General features: G+C 35.1%; 6 protein-coding genes across 6 annotated transcripts; 3 read left to right on the top strand and 3 right to left on the bottom strand.

Moving 5' to 3' along the window:
- Nucleotides 1-566: 566 nt before the first annotated feature.
- LOC133331614 (lipopolysaccharide-induced tumor necrosis factor-alpha factor homolog) lies at nucleotides 567-1,166 on the top strand. Its single transcript, XM_061539998.1, has 3 exons — nucleotides 567-756; nucleotides 818-950; nucleotides 1,035-1,166. Exons 1-3 carry the CDS (start codon nucleotides 567-569, stop codon nucleotides 1,138-1,140), a joined length of 429 nt encoding a protein of 142 aa, XP_061395982.1. The 3' UTR covers nucleotides 1,141-1,166.
- A 2,038-nt stretch (nucleotides 1,167-3,204) lies between these two features.
- Nucleotides 3,205-3,696, bottom strand: LOC133331613 (uncharacterized). The gene has a single exon (XM_061539997.1). It carries the CDS (start codon nucleotides 3,694-3,696, stop codon nucleotides 3,205-3,207), a length of 492 nt encoding a protein of 163 aa, XP_061395981.1.
- Nucleotides 3,697-4,350: 654 nt separating this feature from the next.
- Nucleotides 4,351-4,982, top strand: LOC133331612 (uncharacterized). Its single transcript, XM_061539996.1, has 2 exons — nucleotides 4,351-4,428; nucleotides 4,491-4,982. Exons 1-2 carry the CDS (start codon nucleotides 4,351-4,353, stop codon nucleotides 4,980-4,982), a joined length of 570 nt encoding a protein of 189 aa, XP_061395980.1.
- Nucleotides 4,983-10,426: 5,444 nt separating this feature from the next.
- Nucleotides 10,427-16,673, top strand: LOC133331611 (lipopolysaccharide-induced tumor necrosis factor-alpha factor homolog). The gene is made up of 3 exons (XM_061539995.1): nucleotides 10,427-10,761; nucleotides 16,339-16,486; nucleotides 16,553-16,673. Exons 1-3 carry the CDS (start codon nucleotides 10,437-10,439, stop codon nucleotides 16,671-16,673), a joined length of 594 nt encoding a protein of 197 aa, XP_061395979.1. The 5' UTR covers nucleotides 10,427-10,436.
- A 3,075-nt stretch (nucleotides 16,674-19,748) lies between these two features.
- On the bottom strand, nucleotides 19,749-20,303 carry LOC133331610 (uncharacterized). The gene has a single exon (XM_061539994.1). It carries the CDS (start codon nucleotides 20,301-20,303, stop codon nucleotides 19,749-19,751), a length of 555 nt encoding a protein of 184 aa, XP_061395978.1.
- A 1,826-nt stretch (nucleotides 20,304-22,129) lies between these two features.
- Nucleotides 22,130-22,591, bottom strand: LOC133331609 (arylalkylamine N-acetyltransferase-like 2). The gene has a single exon (XM_061539993.1). The coding sequence runs from the start codon at nucleotides 22,589-22,591 to the stop codon at nucleotides 22,130-22,132; it is 462 nt and encodes a 153-aa protein (XP_061395977.1).
- Nucleotides 22,592-24,487: the final 1,896 nt, after the last annotated feature.

Genomic DNA, 24,487 nt, shown 5'->3' with positions numbered 1-24,487 from the left:
ATTGGGGGTATTCTAGTCGTAGAAGGCCAATTAGAGGCATTTTATACAATTAGAGCTTATAACAGGTCTGCAAGCCATAGAATTCCAATTAGAAGCCGTCTATCAATAAAATGTCATAAGGAAGCCATATCCAGTAGGAGGGTTTTTTTTTTAAAAATATTTTTTCAAACTTAAAATATTTTTCAAAAAATATTTATATGCCTGAAGCTCCATCTAACGTTCGGTAGCAACACCCTCTTCCCATAGATGTCTCCCCAACACACAAATTCATTGATAATTCTACCCTCAAAAATAACAATGGTTCTGTGTCGCACCCATCGTCAACCATGCCGCCTCACTCTCTGTTTAGATTCCCTTTTACGAATCGATAAATACCATGGGGATTTGTTAAATATTACTTTTTTGTTTAACTGATAAGAAACGACCATTAACAAATATACAAACATAGAAGAAGAGAATCGAACCGAGTTCTGTGTGTATTCAACCATAAAAAGTCAAGTTAGTCGTCTTCGATTTGCAGACGAAGCAGTAACCTAAAGAAAGTGAAGACAAAATCCCCAGACGAGATGAGTGACGACGCCACAAAACGGGTATATCCCTCTGCACCATTGGAAGAGGTGGTCCATAGCGAACAGCAGCAGCGCTTATTGTCAAAACCTGCACCACCAAGCTATGATCAGGCCATAGGGGCTGAGCCCATAACACAACAGCCCAGTCAGCCAACGTCCGGAGATCCACATGTGGTGGTTATAACACGTAAATTAATTGTTTAAGAAAATTCGGAAATTTGTTTATTATAAATTCGATTTGATTTCAGAACCCTCGGTCACCTATGGACCCACGCCCATTGATGTCCAGTGCCCCTATTGTCATAATATTTGTCGTACCCGGCTCCGTGCCAAACCCAACTCACGTACCCATTTGTTTGCCCTGATACTTTGTCTGCTACAGTGAGTATTAAAAGTTTAACAACAAGTGAGTCACAGCGGACTTTTATTCTCTGTATTCTTCTCTCTCCCCTACTCTCTCTCTAGGTTATATTGTTGTATTTGTCTGCCCTATTGCATTGCCAGTTGCATGGATACGAATCATTATTGCGGCATGTGCGATCGTTATTTGGGAACATATCAAAGAGCGTGATAAGAAATTACTATTATAGAAAAAGTATGTATATTAGAGTGGAACTGTAAAAAAATTAACAATAAAAACAACTGTCAAAATTCATTATAAAAAGTAATTTATGTAAATTAAAAAAAGGCGTGGATTTTTTAAAGAATATTTTTCCTGAGGCCATATGAGGCGTGTATTTTTATACCCTTCACCACACTGTGGTACAGCGTATTATGTCTTAGAGCATTATTTTTAACAGGCAAAAGGAAACGAGATAGACACATGGTTCCTTTTGAGAATATGCATAGAATCACTTTCTGAGTCGATTTATGCATGTCCGTCCGTCCGTCTGTCCATGTTAAATTGTAAACAAAGTACAGGTCGCATTTATTATCCGATTTGGATGAAATTTGGCACAAGTCACTTATTTGGCCCAAGGACGAACCCTATTGAAATTTGGAAAAATCGGTTCAGATTTAGATATAGCTCCCATATATATTTTCGTCCGATTTAAGGCAAATGGTGTACCAATGTCCCTAAATATCTTTCGATTTGCACGAAATTTGGCACAGCGTAATGAATTAGGTCTAGAATGATGTGTGTTAAGTTTCCTGAAAATCGGTACAGATTTAGATATAGCTCCCATATATAGTTTCGTCCGATTTAAGGTAAATGGTGCATCAAAGTCCCTATATATGTTTCGATTTGCATGAAATTCGGCACAGCGTAATGAATTAGGTCTAGAATTATGTGTGTTAAGTTTCCTGAAAATCGGTTCAGATTTAGATATAGCTCTCGTATATATTTTCGTCCGATTTAAGGTAAATTGTGTACCAAAGTCCCTATATATCATTCAATTTGCGCGAAATTTGGCATAGAGTACTGAAGTATGTGCAGAATGATGTGTGTTGAGTTTCGAGAAAATCGGTTCAGATTTAGATATAGCTCCCGTATATAGCTTCGTTCGATTTAAGGTAAATGGTGCACCAAAGTCCCTATATATCATTCGATGTGCACGAAATTTGGCATAGAGTACTGAAGTATGTGCAGAATGATGTGTGCTAAGTTTCGTGAAAATCGGTACAGATTTAGATATAGCTCTCGTATATATTTTCGAAAAGCGGTTATATATCATTCAATTTGATTTGGCATAGATATATCTCCCATATATATTTTCGTCCGATTTAAGGTAAATGGTGCACCAAAGTCCCTATATATCATTCGATTTGCACGAAATTTGGCATGCGTACTAAATTAGGCCTTGAATGATGCGTGTTAAGTTTATTGAAAATCGGTTCAGATTTAGATATAGCTCCCATATATAGTTTCGTCCGATTTAAGGTAAATGGTGCACCAAAGTCCCTATATATCATTCGATTTGCACGAAATTTGGCATAGAGTACTGAATTAGGTCTAGAATGATGTGTGTTAAGTTTCGTGAAAATCGGTTCAGATTTAGATATAGCTCCCATATATATTTCGTCCGATTTGATGTAAATGGTGCACCAAAGTCCCTATATATCTTTCGATTTGCATGAAATTTGGCATAGAGTGCTGAATTAGCTCCAGAATGATGTGTGCTAAGTTTCGTGAAAATCGGTTCAGGTTTAGATATAGCTCCCATATAAAGTTTCGTCCGATTTTATGTAAATGGTGTACCAAAGTCCCTATATATCTTTCGATTTGCTCGAAATTTGGCATGCGTACTAAATTAGGCCTTGAATGATGCGTGTTAAGTTTATTGAAAATCGGTTCAGATTTAGATATAGCTTCTATATCCGACCAAATGAAAAATTTAGTATCGGTTTCCGAATGACATGTTTATGGATCCAATTTCATTTTACTGGTCCTTTAAAAATGCGACGTCTGTTAGGATTCATCTATTGAACATACCTAAAATGGTGAAGGGTATCATATAGTCAGCCCCGTCCGATTTTACTACTTTTTTGGATATATAAGGCTTGGATTTTTTAATAGTTTTTCAAGGTCTCAATAAGGCGTGGATTTTTTTTAAATATTTTTTCAAGGGGTATATAAGGTGTGTATAATTATTACATATTTTTGAAATTTAATGCAGATCAACAATTTTTTTCCTCAATTAGCACTTTCCACATAAGCCAATGTCTCCAAATAGCCATACCAATCTTTGGCATAAACACTTGTCCTTGTAATATAATAACCATCCATCATATAACTGGGTAACTTTTCCGACGATATAGAACATTGATTTAAAGTGACACGACGTTTGGTCAATGGACCCTTAAAGGTTCCATTGAAGTAGGGGGCATTCTCACAACACTCTTGAGCATCTTCCATGATGATATTCTTATAGAAAACATTTAGGGCCGTCGTCAAAGTCTCATTGTCGATTTTCATTGGCATTGTGGTAAAGGGTCCCGATTTAAATTGACTGCGTTGCAAAATAAATTCTAGCCGTACATCTTCCTCGTTAATATCGACTTTAAAATCAATGAAACCACTGCAACCATAACGACCACGATCGATGCGCTGGACATTCAATTCGATATCGGCCAACTCGGGGTTGCTGGCGTAATAGTCCACATTGATCAGTTCAAAATCCCACATCTATTGTATGATTTTAATTAATTTTTTTATTTTGAAATAATCGAAATACCCAACTCGTACCTGTTTACAAATGCAGAGCGAAGCCATGGAAATTATAAAGAAAATCGAGATTTTCCATGGAAGTTCCATTGTGCACTTCAAATATAGCAATGAACTGCTAATCGAAAAGTGGTTTGGATTTTTAAATAAAATGGAAAAAAATCAATTTTTATAGCAAATCTTATCATGATTTCCATCGGAGTTTTTAATTTGTTTTTAAATACAAATTACCTATGATTTTTATCGATTTCAAATTTTATTGACATTTTTTCACATGATATCCGTATTGTTTAATCTGCGACTGCCAGGAACACAAACAAACTCATGGATTTAAAAAAAAAAATATTTTTTATAGCATTGTCCATATTAATTACCTTTAATTACCTTTTGTAAAATCTCATTACCTTCCGATCTATTTAAAAAATTATGAATCTGATCGTGCTTCATATCATGCGGAAGGTCAAAAGTGATAAAAATCATATGTAATTGGTTTTTAAAAACATGTTAAAAAATCAGATGGCGATCATGATTAGATTTGTTATGAAACTTATTTTTTTACGGATTTTATTTAAAACCCCCAAACGCAGTTCAGTTCGCAGTACATTTCTGTTGATAATGTCTGCAATGAAACATCCATGGAAAATCGCAATTTTCCTATTAATTTCTACGTTATCGTTGGCCCTTTCAAAGCAGGTACGTGAAGGATGTACTCCGAAACTTCCTTAAAATCAAAATATTTCAAAAATTTCTTTCAGTTTTGGGATTTTGAACTGATCCAAGTGGACTATTACACCAGCAACCCTGAGGTGGCCGATATCAAATTAAATGCCCAGCGTATCGATCGTGGTCGTTATGGTGCCAGTGGCTTCATTGATTTGAAAATCGATCTATACGAGGATGACGTTCGCATACAATTTCTTTTACAGCGCAGCCAATTTAGATCGGGACCCTTCACCACAATGCCAATGAAAATCGAAAACGAGACGCTGTCAACAGCCGTAAATGTTTTCTATCGAAATATGATTATGGAAGAGGCTCAAAAGTGTTGTGAGAATGCCCCCTATTTCAATGACACCTTTAAGCCTCCATTAACTAAGCGTCTGGTTACCCTAAATCAATGTTCTGTTTCGTTAGAAAAGTTACCGAATTATATGATGGATGGTTATTATATTACAAGGACAAGTGTTTATGGCAGAGATTGGTATGGTTATTTGGAGACATTGGCTTATGTGGAAAGTGCCAACTGAAGGAAAATGAAAATAAAAAATTGTTATTGTAAATTAAATTACAAAAATATATTATGAAGAGCAGATAATGTTTGTAAATATTTTTTTCCAAGCATCCACAGAAGACGTGGCTTTTTTGAAAATATTTTTTTCAAACATCCTTAAAAGCCATAGATTTATTTTAGTATTTTTCCAAGCATCCTTAAAAGGCATGAATTTCTTAAAAAAAATATTTTTATAATAATATAATATTTTTTTTTTTATAAATATATAATAATTTTTCAAGCATCCTTAAAGGCATGGATTTTTTAAATACATTTTCTAACACCCTTAAATACATATTTTAAAGTATCCTTTTAGTCACTGACGAACTCTATTGAAATTTAAGAAAATCGGTTCCGATTTAGATATAGCTCCCATATATATTTTCGTCCGATTTAATGTAAATGGGGCACCAAAAGTCCCTATATATCTTCCGATTTGAATATTTAGGGGATGAAATGGACCAAATACTAAATTTTTGTCGGTTTTTTCTATCGAAATTTGGCATAACGTACTGAATTAAGACTGGAGTGATGACTGCCAAGTTTCGTAAAAATCGGTCCAGATTTAGATATAGCCGCCATATATATTTTCGTCGGATTTACGGTAAATGGTGCGCTGAAGTCCCTATATATCTTTCGAATTGCATGAAATTTGGCACAGCGTAATGAATTAAGTCTAGAATGATGTGTGTTAAAATTCCTGAAAGTCGGTCTAGATTTAGATATAGCTCCCATATATACTTTCGTCCGATTTAAGGTAAATGGGGCACCAAAGTCCCTATATATCTTTCGATTTGCACGAAATTTGGCATAATGTACGCACTTGAGTCTAGAATGATGTCTCTCATGTTTCTTGGAAATCGGTCCAGATTTAGATGTAGCTCCCATATATATTTTCGTCCGATTTAAGGTAAATGGGACACCAAAAGTCCCTATATATCTTTCGATTTGCACGAAATTTGGCATAACGTACTGAATTGAGCCTAGAATGATGTCTGTCAAATTTCATGGAAATCGGTCCAGATTTAGATATAGCTCCCATATATATTTTCGTCCGATTTAAGGTAAATGGTCACTGAAGTCCCTATATATCTTTCGATTTGCACGAAATTTGGCATAGCGTACTGAATTGAGCCTAGAATGATATCTGCCAAGTTTCGTGACAATCGGTTAAGATTAAGATATAGCCCCCATATATATTTTCGTCCGATTTTATGTAAATGGTGCACCATATCTTTCGATTTGCACGAAATTTGGCATAACGTACTGAATTAAGACTAGAGTAATGTCTGCCAAGTTTCGTGAAAATCGGTCCAGATTTAGATATAGCTCCCATATATAGTTTGTCCGATTTGCACGAAATTTGGTATAAGATACTAAATTAGGTCCAGAATGATATGTGCTAAGTTTCGTGAAAATCGGTTCAGATTTAGATATAGCTCCCATATATAGTTTGTCCGAGGTAAATGAGGCACAAAAGTCCCCATATATCTTTCGATTTGCACGAAATTTGGTATAGGATACTGAATTAGGTCCAGAATGATGTGTGCTAAGTTTCATGAAAATCGGTTCAGATTTAAATATAGCTCCCGTAAAGGTCCCTAAGATATGGAGCATTATCACAACACTTCAGGGCATCTTCGATAATAAAATTTTTATAGAAAACATTCAAGACCGTTGGTAAAGTCTCATTATAGATTTGTATTGGCGTATTGGTAAAGGGTCCTGATCGCGATTTACTTCGCAGTACGTTGAGGTGCACTCGTACATCGTTATCGTAAAGGTCTACTTTAAAATCCATAAAACCACTACAGCCATAGAGACCACGATCGATGCGATGCACCTTCAATTCCAACTCCACCATATCCGTGTTGTTGCTGTAATAGTCCACATTGATCAGATCAAAACTCCAGAGCTGAAAGATGCAAAATATTCCTGCCATACCGGCTTAGAGGTGGATGCTGCAATTGTGGTTATTAATAAAAATATGTACAAGTTTCCAGGAAGTTCCATTGAAGAATTTAAATAGAGTAATGAACGACGTTGCCAGTGACAGCTTGGTTTTCTATTTAAAACGACACTAAAATTCCATTATTTTTTATTTGAAATCTAATCGGAATTGTCATCTGTTGCTTTGATTTGCATATGGACCACAAATCGCAGACAATCATTGTCGTTTTCTAATTTAATGCTTATTTCTCACGATTTCCGGTTGGGACCATTTATGGCCGTATAACATATGATCGGGATCCCAATTATTTTTGGGGAGGAATGAAAGATGCATTATTGAAAAAATGTGTTTTAAAAATCCACGCCTTCTGTGGATGTTTGAAAAAATATTTTAAACCAGTCAGGAAAGTAGTTAAGTCGGACTTGGACGACTATATGATACCCTTCACCCCATTGAGTATATTGTACATATGTGTCCCAACAGACGTCGCCTTTTCGAAGGAGTATTGACATTAAATTGAACGGACTTAAATATGCGATCTTTATCTATAAGTAAACCCACTAACTTCGATCCTAACACATGCCATTCGGCAACCTATTCTAAATTAAGTAAATAGATTTAAAGCAAACTGTATACACGCTATTTGGTATGCTTCACTGTTAAAATTGGTCTACAATTAACATGAATATTTCGAAATTATATATGGAAGCTATGCTATATCTAAATCTGAACCTGAATTTTCACAAAACTTAGCACACATTATTTTCGACTTATTTTAGTGCGCTATACCAAAATTCGTGCAAATCGAAAGATTTTCAGGGACCTATATATCTAAATCTGAACCGATTTCATCGATACTTGACACACATCATTCTGGACCTAATTAAGTACCATATACCAAATTTCGTGCAAATCGAAAGATATATAGGGACTTTGGTGCCCCATTTACCTTAAATCAGACGAGAATATATATCATGGAGCTATATCTAAATTTGACCAGATTTTCTCAAAACTTGACACATATCATTCTGGACCTAATTCAGTACCCTATGCCAAATTTCGTTCAAATCGAAGAATATATAGGGACTTTCGTGCACCATTCTGAACCGATTTCCACGAAACTTAGCACACATCATTCTAGACCTAATTCAGTACACTATACCAAATTTCGTGCAAATCGAAAGATATATAGGGGCTTTGGTGCCCCATTTACCTTAAATCGGACGAAAATATATATGGAAGCTATATCTTAATCTCGATCGATTTCATCGAACCTTGACACACACCATTCTGGACCCAATTCAGTGCGATATGCCATTTTTTTGCAAATCGAAATATATATAGGAACTTTGGTGCACCATTTACCTTTAATCGGACGAAAATATATATGGGAGCTATATCTTAATCTGGACCGACTTTCAGGAATTTTAAATCTGAACCGATTTCATCGAAACTTGACACACATCATTCTGGACCTAATTCAGTACCCTATGCCAAATTTCGTGCAAATCGAAAGATATATAAGGACTTTGGTACCCCATTTACCTTAAATCGTACGCAAATATATACTGGAGCAATATCTGAATCTGACCCGATTTTCTCAAAACTTGACACATATCATTCCGGACCTAATTCGGTAGCCTATGCCAAATATCGTGCAAATCGAAGAATATATAGGGACTTTCGTCCACCATTCTGAACCGATTTTCACGAAATTTAGCACACATCATTCTAGACCTAATTCAGTACACAATACCAAATTTCGTGCAAATCGAAAGATATACAGGGACTTTGGTGCCCCATTTACCTTAAATCGTACGAAAATATATATGGGAGCTATATCTAAATCTAGACCGACTTTCAGGAATTTTAACACACATCATTCTAAACCTAATTCATTACGCTATGCCAAATTTCGTGCAAATCGAAAGATATATAGGGACTTTGGTGCACCGTTTTCAATAAATCGGACGAAAATATATATGGGAGCTATATCTAAATATGAACCGATTTTCAGGAAACTTGCCACACATCATTCTAGACCTAATTCAGTGCGATATGCCAATTTTTCGTGCAAATCGAATGATATATAGGGACTTTGGTGCACCATTTCTATAAAATCGGACGAAAATATATATGGGAGCTATATCTAAATCTGGATCGACTTTCAGGAATTTTAACACACATCATTCTTAACCTAATTCATTACGCTATGCTAAATTTGGTGAAAATCGGAAGATAGATAGGGACTTTGGTGTACCGTTTTCAATAAATCGGACAAAAATATATATAGGAGCTATATCCAAATCTGGACCGATTTTCAGGAAACTTGACACACATCCTTGTAGACCTAATTCAGTACGCTATGCCAAATTTCGTGTAAATCGAACTTTATATAGGGGCATTGGTACACCATTTACATTAAATCGGACAAAAAAATATATAGGAGCTATATCTAAATCTGGACCGATTTTCACGAAACTTAGCACACATCATTCTAGACCTAGTTCAGTGCGCTATACCATATTTCGTGCAAATCGAAAGATATATAGGGGCTTTGGTGCCCCATTCACCTTAAATCGGACGAAAATGTATATGGGAGCTATATTTAAATATGACTTATGCCAAATTCCATCCAATTCGGATTATAAATGCGACATGTACATTGTTTGCAATTTAACATGGACAGACAGACGGACGGACGGACATGCATAAATCGACTTAGAAAGTGATTCTATGCATATTCTCAAAAGGAACCATGTGTCTATCTCGTTTCCTTTTGCCTGTTACAAACATATGCACAAAGACATAATACCCTGTACCACAGTGCGGTGAAGGGTAAAAAAATCCAAAATATTTTGTGGATGCTGAATATTCTGATATCTAGTATCTCCATAGATAAAAAAAAATTAAATAAACAAAAACAACTGCTTCGGCTGCGATAGATAGATACAGCAGCCAAATGGACTAGGTCTATACTACCAGGTAAGCAGCCGGCAAGCTCTTATCAAATTGTTGTTTTTTTTTTCTGGCTGCTCTCTTTATAAAAATTATGAATCTCTATCTGAATACTTTGCTGTTTGTCTGGCTTATGACGTCACAGTAAAGCCCAATTAAAAAAGCGAGCAAGCACAGGCGAGAGTTTAACAAACACAAAATCAAATAAACAACAATAAAAAAACGAATTCGAAAAAACCTGCATTGGAAACTCAATTTTCGTATTTTGTGCTTCTTTAGTTGTTTCGCAGCGTTTTAAGTGATCTAACGTGCGACGCGTGTTTCTCTGTGTGTATCACCTCCGATTTTTTTGCAAAGTGATTGTGCGAAGCAAGAAAATAAAAGCAAACAAGACAAACAGAATAAATATTTTGCAATCTAAAAAATAAATTATTCAGATTCTTATTTCAAAATCTCAACAATTTTTGTGAATACAATCCGGTTCTGAAGCAGAAAACAAAAACCCCAAATTTCCTGTTGACCATGGATCAAAAACATGCAATGCTTTATCCCGATCCCAATGCCATGTCAACGGATCAACGCACCTCAGCTGCTGCGGCAATGGGTTTACCTGTGGAGGCCCCGCCCTCCTATGATGTGGCAGTGGGGGAACAACAGCCACAACCTTCACAACAAAATATTGGTTGGGCGCCACAGGCACCTCAGCCAGCCTATGGAAATCCCTCGGCTCCCTCTGTTGACCACATAAGCTATCCACCAACTCAGGTGATAACAAATCAACCCACTGTGCCAACAAGCTCTACTCATTCACAGCCACAACTACCTTCGAATTCAGTTCCAACCACAGGTAAGTGCAACAAACTGTGTTACGACATTAATATGGCGAAGTATAAAAAAAAAAGAAACAACAACAACGAATACGACCTAGCCTAGACAACAACATTAGGAAAATTTTAATGGCTTATAATTGCGGACGGTTTTTTGTTTTTTTGGCTCTAACCTGAAGTTATAAAGGTCCAAGGTTTTTATTTAAAGAACTGAAGTCGCTCTATAAAAATCGAGGCCGGTCTGTCTGCTCTATAAAGACCGAGGCCGGTCAACTTTTTTCAAGTCAAGTCGAACCATAGTACATTTTAAAAAAAATATTTTTTAATCGATTTTTTAAAAATATTTCTTCAAACTTCCATACTAGGGGTAGATTTTTTAATTTTTATACCCTTCACCACACTGTGGTACAGGGTATTATGTCTTTGTGCATATGTTTGTAACATGCAAAAGGAAACGAGATAGACCCATGGTTCCTTTTGAGAATATGCATAGAATTACTTTCTGAGTCGATTTACACATGTCCGTCCGTCCGTCAGTTGATCTTAAATTGTAAACAAAGTCGCATTTATCATCCGATTTGGATGAAATTTGGCGCAACTCATTTATTTGGCCCAAGGACGAACCCTATTGAAATTGGGAGTTATATCTAAATCGGTTCAGATTTAGATATAGCTCCCATATATATTTTCCTCCGATTTAAAGTAAATGGTGTACCAAAGTCACTATGTATCTTTCGATTTGCACGAAATTTGGCACAGCCTAATGAATTAGGTCTAGAATGATGTGTGCAAAATTTAATGAAAAATGGTTCAGGTTTAGATATAGCTCCCATATGTATTTTCATCCGATTTAATGTAAATGGGGCACCAAAGTCCCTATATATCTTTCGATTTGCACGAAATTTGGCACAGCGTACTGAAATAAGCCTAGAAAGATGTGTGCAAAGTTTTCTGAAAATCGGTTCAGATTTAGATATAGCTCCCATATATATTTTCGTCCGATTTAAGGTAAATTGTGCACCAAAGTCCCTATATATCGCTCGATTTGCATGAAATTTGTCATAGCGTACCTAATTGAGTCTAGAATGATGTGTGCTGAGTTTCGTGAAAAATGGATCAGATTTAGATATAGCTCCCATATATATTTTCCTCCGATTTAAGGTAAATGGTGTAACAAAGTCCCTCAATATCATTCGGTTTGCACGAAATTTGGTACTAAATGATGTGTGTTAAGTTTCCTGAAATCGGTTCAGATTTAGATACAGCTTCTGTATCTGACCAAATGAAAAATTTAGTATCGGTTGCAGAATGACATGTTTATGGATCCAATTTCATTTTACTGGTCCTTTAAAAATGCGACGTCTGTTAGGATTCATCTGTTGAATATACCCAAAGTTGTGAAGGATATCATATAGTCGACCCCGTCCGACTTTACTACTTTCCTTACTGGTTTTCTATTGAACCAAGGCATACATTTTTATACCCTACCCAACTATGTTGTCAGAGTATTATAGCTTTGTGTAGCCCCAAGAGTTTGTAACGCCGCAAAATATTGGTCCTAGACCCACCTTAAAGTATACCGATCGTCATATCTCGACTAGCTGAGTTGATCTAGACATGTGTGTCCGTCCGTCCGCCTGTCCATTATAATTTGTAAATACGATAGAGGCCACAGTTATGGACCAATCTTCACGAAATTTTGCATGTAGGATGGGTTCTGGCCAATGAAGACCCCTTTTGGTAAAGATCGGTCAATATTTAGGGGGTGAAATGGACCAAAAACTTTAATTTTGTCTGAATTTCTGGTCGCTCCAGAGACCGCAATTATGGCCCAAACATTGCGAAATTTTACATAAAGAAGGGGTTCGGGCCATAGAATAAGCATGCCTGTTTTGATAAAGATCGGTCAATATTTAGCGGGGTCAAATGAACCCTGACTTTTGTGTGAAAAATTACAAAATTTGTATTCTATAGCGTATATATTTACCCTTCAAGGACATAGACCCAAGAAGTTGATAGCACAGCCAATTATATTATCCTATGTACTCGGATGTGGGAGTTACATCCAAAGAAGGCGTTGAGATTTTAGAAATATTTTTTAAAGAAAAGAAAAAGTTTTAAAGTCGTGGATTTTTTAAAAAATATTGTTCCAAACATTTGTTTCATTTCTATCATGAATTACAAAAGTCCTATAATTTTCCTCTTCCTACAAATCATTGCCATTTTCAAAACGATTTCAACAGATCAACGTTTCAATTATCGAAGTATTGGTTAGTTGTTTTTCTTTCCATCAATTTTTTTTTTTTGCGGTTGTTTTGCTTAGCTACTTCGCCTTTTATTATTACAGCGAAGCGGATCAGTGAAGCGTAACTTTTGACCGCAAAAACAATGGAAAAATGTTACATTCATATATATATATATATATATATATATATATATTTCCATTTTAATAATTATTCCCCTCTTTGTGCCTAAAGGGGCACATTGTCTGCCTATGCGGAAGTTACACCTCTTCATGGCATACTGAGGTAATAATTTCAGACTTTCTTTAGAAAATTAAAATCGCCTTCGTTCCGATAATAAAAAATATTAATTACGGTTTTCACTTTTTATTGAATATTTTTACTGGAGGTATGCAAAAACAAAGAAAGTAAGGTCAATTTTATTTGGTAGATTTTGGATGATTCGAATCCTCTTGGCTGCAAGTAAATTGTAATATTTTTTTTCGAAAATATAAATTCGAAATCAATGACTCATATGATTTCCAGTTCAGTATTTCATTTTAATATAAACCCGATGTTTAATTTGCAATTGACTGAGAATATAAAATTCAAAATTTTAATTGTGTTCCAGTCATTGACGTCACATGATTTTGTTATCAATCACAAAAATCTTACGCAAATGGATGCTGTATTTAGTCCAGACGTCAAATAATATTATCGCAGTATTTGGAACTACGTCATTATTTGATCCTAAGATCTCTAAGAATCTTTATTCCAGCTAAATAGGTTAAGGGGTCTGCTGTCTGGCCTAATTGATGAGGGAGGGTGCCATCTATCGTTGCCTAGAAACAGCGCCTCATTGAATGTTATGCATTGGTTAAGGTCCTTGCTTATTTGGTGGCGCTATCTACTACCATTTTTCATGTTTCCAAGTTATTCTCATGTGTTGATGCCGAGGTTGGTTATTACAATGCCAGGGGACTTCGTGTGTATTTTATGTGAAACGGGTGTGAGACTCTTTTTACAAATATTCGAAAGACTTTTTGAAAGACTTTTTCCTTCTTCGCTGGAATTCGAAATCTGCATCTATCGGTTATGTATTCTGGCTCACTATTACTAGATGATGAGTGGTTTGCTATAATGGGTCCCAGATGATGGTGGCTGCCATCTACCGTTGCCTAGAAACAACGCCTCCCTCAATTTTGTACCGTGGTTGAAGTCCGTGCTATTTAGTGTTACAATTTTCTGCTTGGTCTGTGGATACTTAAATAAATGTTTTTTTATATATCCACGCCTTATTCTTAAAAAAAAATTTTAAAAAAATCCTCGCTGCCATCTATTATTGTCTAGAAACAGTGCTTCATTGAATGTTATGCATTGGTTGGAGTCCTTGCTTATGTACTGTTGTATTTATTCCTTTTGGAGGGGTATGTGTTGATGTCGAGGTTGATTATATTGTCAGGAGACTACCTGTGTATTTTATGTGAATGAGTTGTGAGCCTTTTTTGAACAAAAAATATTCGAAAAGCTCTTTTAAAAAATCTTTCCTTCTTCGAAATCTGTATCTATCGATTTTGTATTCTGGTTCACTACAAAATAGTCTTGGGCAATCTCGTTCAGTTCAGAGATCGAACGAACTAGATAATTTTTTTAAAAGTGAATTAGGTCGGTCACCTCGTTCAGTTGCTTATATCGTTCAAATGGATACTCAGTTCAATTGGCATGGCAGCGTATTCCAATAAAGTTTTGGCAGTTCAGCCAACCGTAAAGAATGATTACCTTTCACAATCATTCAAAGGACTTTCCTATATATTTTCTCCACTTTGTTAATGGGTGGTGGTCGATGGTATAACTCCGTTATATTCGGCAGCACTCTTGTTTGTGCTGCAGTTTTTGCTCCGGACCCGCTTTGCCTATTTTCCGTGGTTTCCAGCTCCACGGTTATCTATGGGAGTGCTGTGCTTTTAAATGTCGCTTCATATTTTTAACTGACCCTTTAGCTATACGTAAAACACTACTGCAGCATTTGATCTTTTAATCACCGCATATTACACGTAACTTCATTCAAATATCAAAATTGTTCTTATTTGACTATTTCAGACAGTCAGTGCACCTGTGAACAACATTGAAGGTGTAGAAGAAAATACAATGTCGTTCAGTGACCGACGACATTCCTTGAGCAAAGTCGTTCAGAGACCGACTGAGTTTGGTATCGTTCAGTGAACGACAATAATAAAAACTGAACTATGTCGTTCACTCGTTCAGTGGTCTGACGCGTTCAATTGAACTAGGTCATTCACGAACGACACAAGACTACCAAAAAAGTAAATGATTAGTTTGTTATAGCCAGCCCCAGTTGATGATAGCTGCCATCTACCGTTACCTCGAAACAACGCCTCCTTCAATTTTGTACAGTGGTTGATGTCTTTACTACGTAGTGTTTCTTTTTCTCTGCTAATTCCAGTCAATCCCATTTTTCGTTATTCCATCTGGGGATGCTTAAAAATATTTTTAAACCAGTAAGGAAAGTAGTAAAGTCGGACGGGGCCGACTATATGATACCCTTCACCACTTTGGGTATTTCCAACAGAGGAATCCTAACAGACGTCGCATTTTAAAGGACCAGTAACATGAAATTGGATCCGTAAACATGTCATTCTGCAACCGATTTGTTATTTGGTCAGATAAAGAAGTTATATCTAAATCTGAACCGATTTCAAGAAACTGAACACACATCATTCTAGACCTAAGTTATTACGCAGTGCCAAAATTCGTACAAACGGAAAGATGTTAAGGGACTTTGGTACACCATTTACCTTAAATCGGACGAAAATATGTATGGGAGCTATATCTAAATCTGAACCGATTTTCAGGAAACTTAACACACATCATTCTATACCTAATTCATTACGCTGTGCCTAATTTCATGCAAATCGAGAGATATTTAGGGACTTTGGTGCACCGTTTACATTAAATTGGACGAAAATATATATGGGAGCTATATCTAAATCTGAACCGATTTTTCCCAATTTCAATAGGGTTCGTCCTTGGACCAAATAAGTGACCTATGCCAAATTTCATCCTGTACTTTGTTCACAAAAATACATGGACGGACGGACATGCGTAAATCGACTCAAACAGTGATTCTATGCATATTCTCAAAAGGAACCATGGGCCTATCTCGTTTCCCTTTGCCTGTTACAAACATATGCACAAAGACATAATACCCTGTACCACAGTGTGGTGAAGGGTATACAAATTCACGCCTTCTGTGTATGCTTAAAAAATATGAACGCCTTATATTTTCATTGATGTTTAATTTTTAATCAGAATTTGTTTTCAATGAAATTTAAATTATGCCTTTTTTTATTCCAGCCCAATCATCAACACCTTTGTCTGCCCAGCTGGGTCCCAATCCCTCGAAAGTCACATGTCCCTCCTGTGGTGCCTCGAAAGTTTCACGCATGGCCTATACACCCAATTCGAAGACACATTTGTGTGCATTTATTTTGTGTCTTGTGGGGTAAGTTTTAAGGATTAAATATGTTTGAATATTTTTTATGTCGACATTTCTTTACTTCACATCTAGATGGTGCTGCTGTGCCTGTGTGGTACCCTATTGCATGAACAGCTGTCGCACGGGTAATCACTATTGTCCCAAGTGTAATACCTTTCTGGGTGCCTATAATGCACGCAATAATATTCTATGAAGAGGGGAATACTTCGTAAGCGGAATCTAAGTAAAAACAAAACTAAGCAGTCTTAAATTTTAAGTTAGGAAACACTTACATGTAATTTTAACTGCTATATATATGTATATGTATGTAATACTATTATGGCCAAACAGCTTTATTGGCTACTGTTTTTTGTATGGTTTGTTTTCTTTGTTAGGCAACAATTTGCTTTATGGTTTTGTTTTTTAGAGATAATTATTTCTATTTATTTTTTCCCACAACTGTGATTCAAAGAATCTGTTTACTTATTTTTTCTGGCTGCTGTTTTCATTATTTCTTTAATTTTTTTATATCATAAAATACAGGTAGGCATGGTTAGAATGATCATTAAATTTAAGGAAAATTATTAAATTTGAAGATCTACATTTTATTTTCTAAATTACTTTTTTATATATTATAACAAAAAATATAAAATTTCGTTATAACCATTTCTGCCTGTTTTTTAATGTTTAATTTTTTTTCTGTAGCAGTGAAACCACAGTGTCGTGTGACTCTGTGCTCTACTCTTGTGAAAGTTAGTAAAAATAAATGTTTATTTGTATACTTACCCGTACATACATATATACGTCAGTAGATATGTATGAATATTATCTTTTTTTTTTTTTTGAAAAATTTTTATTATGTATTTAGTTGTGTAAGATAACCAATTATAAATATTTGTTGTTGCTTAATTTCTTTTTTAAAATATTTATTATAAAAGAAAAAAATATTTTTTATCACAAAAAAATTAATATTCTTTGTATTTTATTTTATTAAGAGTATGATAGAATAATCTTAAAAAAATTAACGCCTTGTGTGAATGTTAGAAAAAAATAGTTTTTAAAAAATCCACGCCTTCTTTGGATAATTGAAAAAAAATATTTTTTAGCCTGTAAGGAAAGCAGTGATGTCGGACGTGCCCGACTATATGATACCATTCACCACTTTGGTTATATTCAATAGATGAGTCCAAAATATGAGTTTGGTACACCATATACTTAAAATCGGACGAAAATATACGGGAGCTATATCTAAATCTAGATCGATTTTCAGGAAACTTGGCACACATCATTCTAGACCTAATTCTGTACGCTATGCCAAATTTCGTGTAAATCGAAAGATGTATAGGGGCATTGGTACACCATTTACATTAAATCGGACGAAAATATATGTGGGAGCTATATCTAAATCGGGACTGATTTACAGGAAACTTGACACACATCATTCTAGACCTAATTCAGTACGCTGTGCCAAGTTTCATGCAAATCGAAAGATATATAGGGGCATTGGTACACCATTTACATTAATTCGGACGAAAATATTTATGGGAGCTATATCTAAATCTGAACCGATTTTCAAAAAACTTAACACACATCATTCTATACCTAATTCATTACGTTGTGCCAAATTTCGTGCAAATCGAAAGATATATAGGGGCATTGGTGCACCATTTACATTAAATCGGACGAAAATATATGTGGGAGCTATATCTAAATCGGGACTGATTTTCAGGAAACTTTCAGACCTAATCCAGTACGCTATGCCAAATTTCGTGTAAATCGAACGATATATAGGGGCATTGGTACACAATTTACATTAAATCGGACAAAAATATATATGGGAGCTATATCTAAATCTGGACCGATTTCCAGGAAACTTAACACACATCATTCTAGACCTAATTTAGTACGCTAGGCCAAATTTCATGCAAATCGAAAGATATATAGCGGCATTGGTACACCATTTACATTACATCGGACGATAATATATATGGGAGCTATATCTAAATCTGGACCAATTTTCAGGAAACTTAACACACATCATTCTAGACCTAATGCAGTACGTTATGCCAAATTTCGTGTAAATCGGAAGATATATAGAGGCATTGACACACCATTTACCTTAAATCGGGCGAAACTATATACGGTAGCTATATCAAAATCTGAACCGATTTTCTTCAATTTTAATAGGATTCGTCCTTGGGCCAAATAAGTGAGCTGTGCCAAATTTCAACCAAATCGAATCATAAATACGACCTGTACTTTGTTTAGAATTTAACATCTACAGACGGACGAACGGACGGACGGACGGACATGCATAAATCGACTCAGAAAGTGATGCTATGCATATTCTCAAAAGGAACCCTGTGTCTATCTCGTTTCATTTTGCCTGTTACACACATAATACCCTGTACCACAGAGTGGTGAAGGGTATAAAAATCTACACCTCGTACTTGAAAAAACATATTTTTTTTTTTTAAATTTAAAAATCCATGTCAGGGTTCGATTTGAAGAAAAATATTTTTTATTTGAAGAATCAAAACCTTTAGTGGATTCCCCACTTACAACAAAAACAACTATTTGTTTATTATTAAATATTGTTTTTGTTTTATTTTTGTTATGGTGGCGTTTGACATGGCCTTAATTGCTGCCGACTTGTTCACAGAAGACGCGTTTTAGAAAAAAATATTTCTTCAAAGGATCCATAGAAGGCGTGGATTTTTAAAAAATATTTTTTAAAGCCTCCATAGAAGGCGTGGATTTTTAAAAAATATTTTTTAAAGACTCCATAGAAGGCGTAGATTTTTAAAAGCCTCCATTGAAGGCGTGGATTTTTAATAAAATATTTTTTAAAGCCTCCATAGAAGGCGTGGATTTTTAAAAAATATTTTTTAAAACCTCCATAGAAGTCGTGGATTTTTAAAAAATATTTTTTAAAGCCTCCATAAGAGGCGCGGATTTTTAAAAAATATTTTTTAAAGCCTCTATAGAAGGCGTGGATTTTTAAAAAATATTTTTTAAAGCCTCCATAGAAGGCGTGGATTTTTAAAAAATATTTTTAAAGCCTCCATAGAAGGCGTGGGTTTTTAAAAAATATTTTTAAAGCCTCCATAGAAGGCGTGGATTTTTAAAAAATATTTTTTTAAAGCCTCCATAAATGGCGTGGCTTTTAAAATAAAAATTGCTAAGGATCCATTCATAGACCTTTTAAAATTATAATTTTTTGTGATTTTTTTAATTTTGATTTATTTATTCTTATTTTTAAATATTCAGTTATTTAAAAAACCCAAATCTAACATTTATATTCCCGAAAAGCTTTTATAGGCCATGGCAAAGTTGCAGCATAGGTATTAACCCCTTGATGGGGTTCAGGAATCACAAAATAAGGTCTTCCTCGCTCATCCACAAAATCCTTATATTTCAATGAAACCAATTTATGCATACGCATATGTTCGCTGCATACTCGATCCGAATAGTTACTTGTACAATCCACCGTGTAGACTTTAAATCTCCTTTCCGTTGCCAAGGTAACGGATTCATCCAGCAAACGTTTGCCAACATTTTGAGCACGCAATGACGGTATGACATTTCCCATTAAAGTGAAAAACAGCTCATCAACATTATAACGCCTACAAATATCCGCCTGCTGGTGTAGAGTTGCCAACATCTTTAAATATGTACCATATTTGGTATTATGCTCTTCTTCTGCGGATTGGAATAGCTCATCAACATAGGAACGCGTCTTGGGCATTGCCAGAATGCCACCAACAATCTCTTCACCTCCATCTCGGGTATCACGATAGCAGAAGAACACTGGTACCTTGATGCACACACTCGGCAATATCATTCTGATCACGTTTACCCGCTATTAGCCTGGGGTGTGAACTGAAAACCGGTTCATAGGCATAGAAATTATCAATATAGAATTTTTGTATTTTCGCCAAATCGCTGGGTTTTATGATGCGGAATTTTAAAGCGGCAAGCGCCATAATTGGTTTTGTTTCGACGGAGATTTGCTTTCAAACTGATCTAAACTGGAGAACTTTGTCATGTTTGGTTTTAGAATGAAAAAAAATGCATCGTATCGTATTATGAATATTAAAATAATGGCAATGGCAACGATAATTGTTATTATTAAATATGTAAATAATGGATTTGATCGATCACTTGTATAGACGAGGTAGGGTATATTCATTTTGTTATTTCAAGCTCCAATTAAGGCGTGGATTTGTTAAAAATATATTTTTTCAACCATCCACTCAAGGCGTGGATTTAAAACCAGTAAGGAAAGTAGTAAATTTGGATTTGGATATGAAACCCTTCACCACTATGGGTATATTAAACGAATGCATCCTAACATATAATTATCTTAATGTGACTTAGGTCAATCCATTAACATGTCATTCGTTTGTGACAATGGGACAACATTTTGTATATCGATTTAAAGCAAATATCAATATGCTCAATTTTGTACCTTGTGCAAAATTTAATGTCAATATTACAAACATGAAGAGTTTGGTGCACCATTTACTTAAAATCGGATGAAAATCGATGTGGAAGCTATATCAATACCATTTACCTAAAATCGCCGAAACTATATATGGTAGCTATATCTAAATATAAACTGATTTTTATGAAACTTAGCACACGTCATTCGAGACTTAATTCAGTACGCTATGCCAAAACTCGTGCAAATCGAATGATTTTCAGGGACTTGGTGCACCATTTACCTAAAATTTGGGCGAAGCTATATATGGGAGCAATATCTAAATCCGAACCGATTTCCAAGAAATTTTACACACATCATTCTAGACTCAATTCAGTACGCTATGCCACATTTCGTGCAACTGGGAAGATATATAGGGACTTTGGCATACCATTTACCTAAAATCGGACGAAACAATATATGGGAGCTATATCTAAATCTGAAATGATTTTTACGAAACTTAGCAGACGTCATTGTAGACCTAAGTCTGTGCGCTTTGCCAAAACTCTTGCAAATCGAATGATTTTTAGGGACTTTGGTGCACCATTTACCTAAAATCGGGCGAAACTATATATGGGAGCTATATCTAAATCTGAACCGATTTTCAAGAAATTTTAAACACATCATTATAGACTCATTTCAGTACGCTGTGCAAAATTCCGTGCAAATCGAAATATATATAGGGACTTTGCCATACCATTTACCTTAAATTGGGCGAAACTATATATGGAAGCTATATCTAAATCTGAACCGATTTTTCCTAATTTTAATAGGGTTCGTCCTTGGGCAAAATAGATGAGCTATGCCGACTTTCATCAAATTCGGATCATAAATGCGACCTATACTTTGTTTACAATTTAACATGGGCAGGCAGACGGATGGACATAAATCGACTTAGAAAGTGATTCTATGTATATTCTCAAAAGGAACCATGTGTCTATCACGTTTCCTTTTGCCTGTTACAAACATATGCATAAAGACATAATACCCTGTACCACAGTGTGGTGAAGGGTATAAAAAATAAAAATAAAATCAAACACATCGATATATTTTTTCTCATTATATGTGTTCTATATTTTTGAAGGGAAGTGTATAATATTAAAAATGACATCTCAAAAAACATATAACAATTGTTATTAACTCCATCTCCCTCTTCTTTTCTCTCTCTCTCTCCTCTTCACAACCCGTTACACTCGTTTCGCATATGTTTTCATAGCAACATGTGGTGCTGGCGGTTTAAATATGACTTCACCCTCCTCATTCAAATAATCCGCAAATGCCACCGTGCTAAGACATTCCATGCCCATACGTTCACAAACTTTAGCACAATAATAACTGCTGCAGTCCGCCGTCAGAACCTTATAATTCTTCTCTTTCGCCAATTGCATCAATTCCCCCAGCATAAGGGCTCCAATATTTCTACCACGTTGATTGGGCGCCACCGAAGCAATATATAAATACAAAACCTCTTCAACACCATAACGTTTGAAAACGTCTGTTTTTAAAATTATCTCTCCAAATAGCTGCATTATATAACCATGTTTAGTTTTGCCAGCCTTTTGGGCTGCTTCAAAATATTCTCCAATTGAGGCGTGATTTTTCGGTAAGGCTATTGAAACACCAATTATTTCCGCCTTTTCCAATGCCATAATACTGCACTTGTATTGGGTTATATATTGCCGCAGTTCATCCGCATCTTCTTGGGAGGGTATCCATTTGGGTTCACTGCCAGCCAAGGGAGCATAAGGAAAAAATGTTTCGAATAGAAATTTAATAACACGATCACAATCTTCCGTCTGGATTATTTGTATTTGAATATTGTTGTTTGATATTTTATCAGACATTCTTGTTGTTGTTGTTTCTTGATTCTATGTGCAACTGCTTGTGTGTTTTCTAAATTATTACACGATTCTGGTTTACACTTTCTCTATGAAATTACAAAATCGTACTGCATAATTGTCGGAATAGACTTTATAATTAAATATCAAGTGATGTGCTAAGGTAGTGTGGAATATTAGGGTGGTGATTTTTTTTTTTTTTTGTGATTGGCTTTTTAAGAAGTTATTATTACTATTACATGCTAATGTATTGTTATGCTCTCTCAACACCAATGGGTGGAGCTTTAATTTATTTATTATTCTCTTAGATGATAGCTTTTTAAAGCAATGACAAAAATGTTATATAAAAATACGCCTGTAGATGGATATTGAAAAATATGATTTAGGGCAAAGCTTTACAAGAATCTTGATTTTTTTTTTTAATTAAAAAATTTTTAATTCAAGCTCTTAGAACAATTTTGAAAAATAAATTTTAAATATTTACGCATTTAGAAGGACCTTAAAATGTATTTTTTAATATTTGAAAAAAAAATATTTGGGTTGAAGTTTAAAAAAATACCATTTTAAATATCATCTTTCGAAAATTCTGCTAATGCACAAAAAAGTACAATAGCGGTAATTGCTAATCACCTATTCTCTTTTTGTCAGTAATTTTCAATTATTATCTCTCAGTTACGCTCTCACGCACTTACTCTCAATTTAGTTCTGTTCATCTCTGATATAATACTTCCCACAGGACAGAGAACCTTCTGCATCTGTTGTCTGTGGGCAGAAAATTTGCAACAAGTCCCCTATATCTCAAAACCCTTCAATACGTCCCCTATAAATTTAAGGGTTTCTATATATCATCAATATATAGATAAGGCTAGCTTATGCAGATCGAATTTATGAGAGGTCTTGTACACATTTTATAAACGAAAAATTCCATATTTTCCTAATTTATTTTATTTTATTGGATCCCTAATTTTTTTTATAAACTCACCACTTGTTAATGGCACATACTGACTAATAGACACACTGACCATTGCTGTTGCCACTAAATTTCAACATTCTTTTTGGTTGTTGTCTTCACTTCTCTCAACGAATTTAATGTGGTAAGGCCATAAAATAGAGTCTTAAAGGAATTTAATTTTTTTAGTTTATATTTTTCTCACTAGATGTCACCTCTTGCCATATACATTTATAGCAAATTTTTATACCCTTCACCACACCACATACAGGGTATTATGTATTTTTTCATATGTTTGTAACAGACAAAAGGAAACGAGATATACACATGGTTCCTTTTGAGAATATGCATAGAATCACTTCCTAAGTCGATTTATGCATGTCCGTCCATCCGTCTGTCTGTCCATGTTAAATTGTAAACAAAGTACAGGTCGCATTTATGATCCGAATTGGATGAAAGTTGACACAGGTCACTCATTTTGACCAAGGACGAACCCTATTGGGAAAAATCGGTTCAACTTTAGATATAGTTCCCATATATAGATTCATCCGATTTTCAGTAAATGGTGCACCAATGTCCCTATATATCATTCGATTTGCACGAAATTTGGTATAGCGTACTGAATTGAGTCTAGAATGATGTGTACAAAGTTTCGTGAAAATCGGTTCAGATTTAGATTTAGCTCCCATATATATGTTCGTCCGATTTTATGTAAATGGTGTACCAAAGACCTTATATATTCTTCGATTTGCACGAAA

The sequence above is a fragment of the Musca vetustissima genome, unplaced genomic scaffold, assembly GCF_032173495.1.
Source record: "Musca vetustissima isolate MV318-11 ecotype Yass unplaced genomic scaffold, APGP_CSIRO_Mvet_v1 utg4091, whole genome shotgun sequence".
In the NCBI taxonomy this organism is placed as follows: domain Eukaryota; kingdom Metazoa; phylum Arthropoda; class Insecta; order Diptera; family Muscidae; genus Musca; species Musca vetustissima.
The sequence above is the reverse complement of the archived record's forward strand: the minus strand, read 5'-3'. Positions and strand labels throughout refer to the sequence as shown.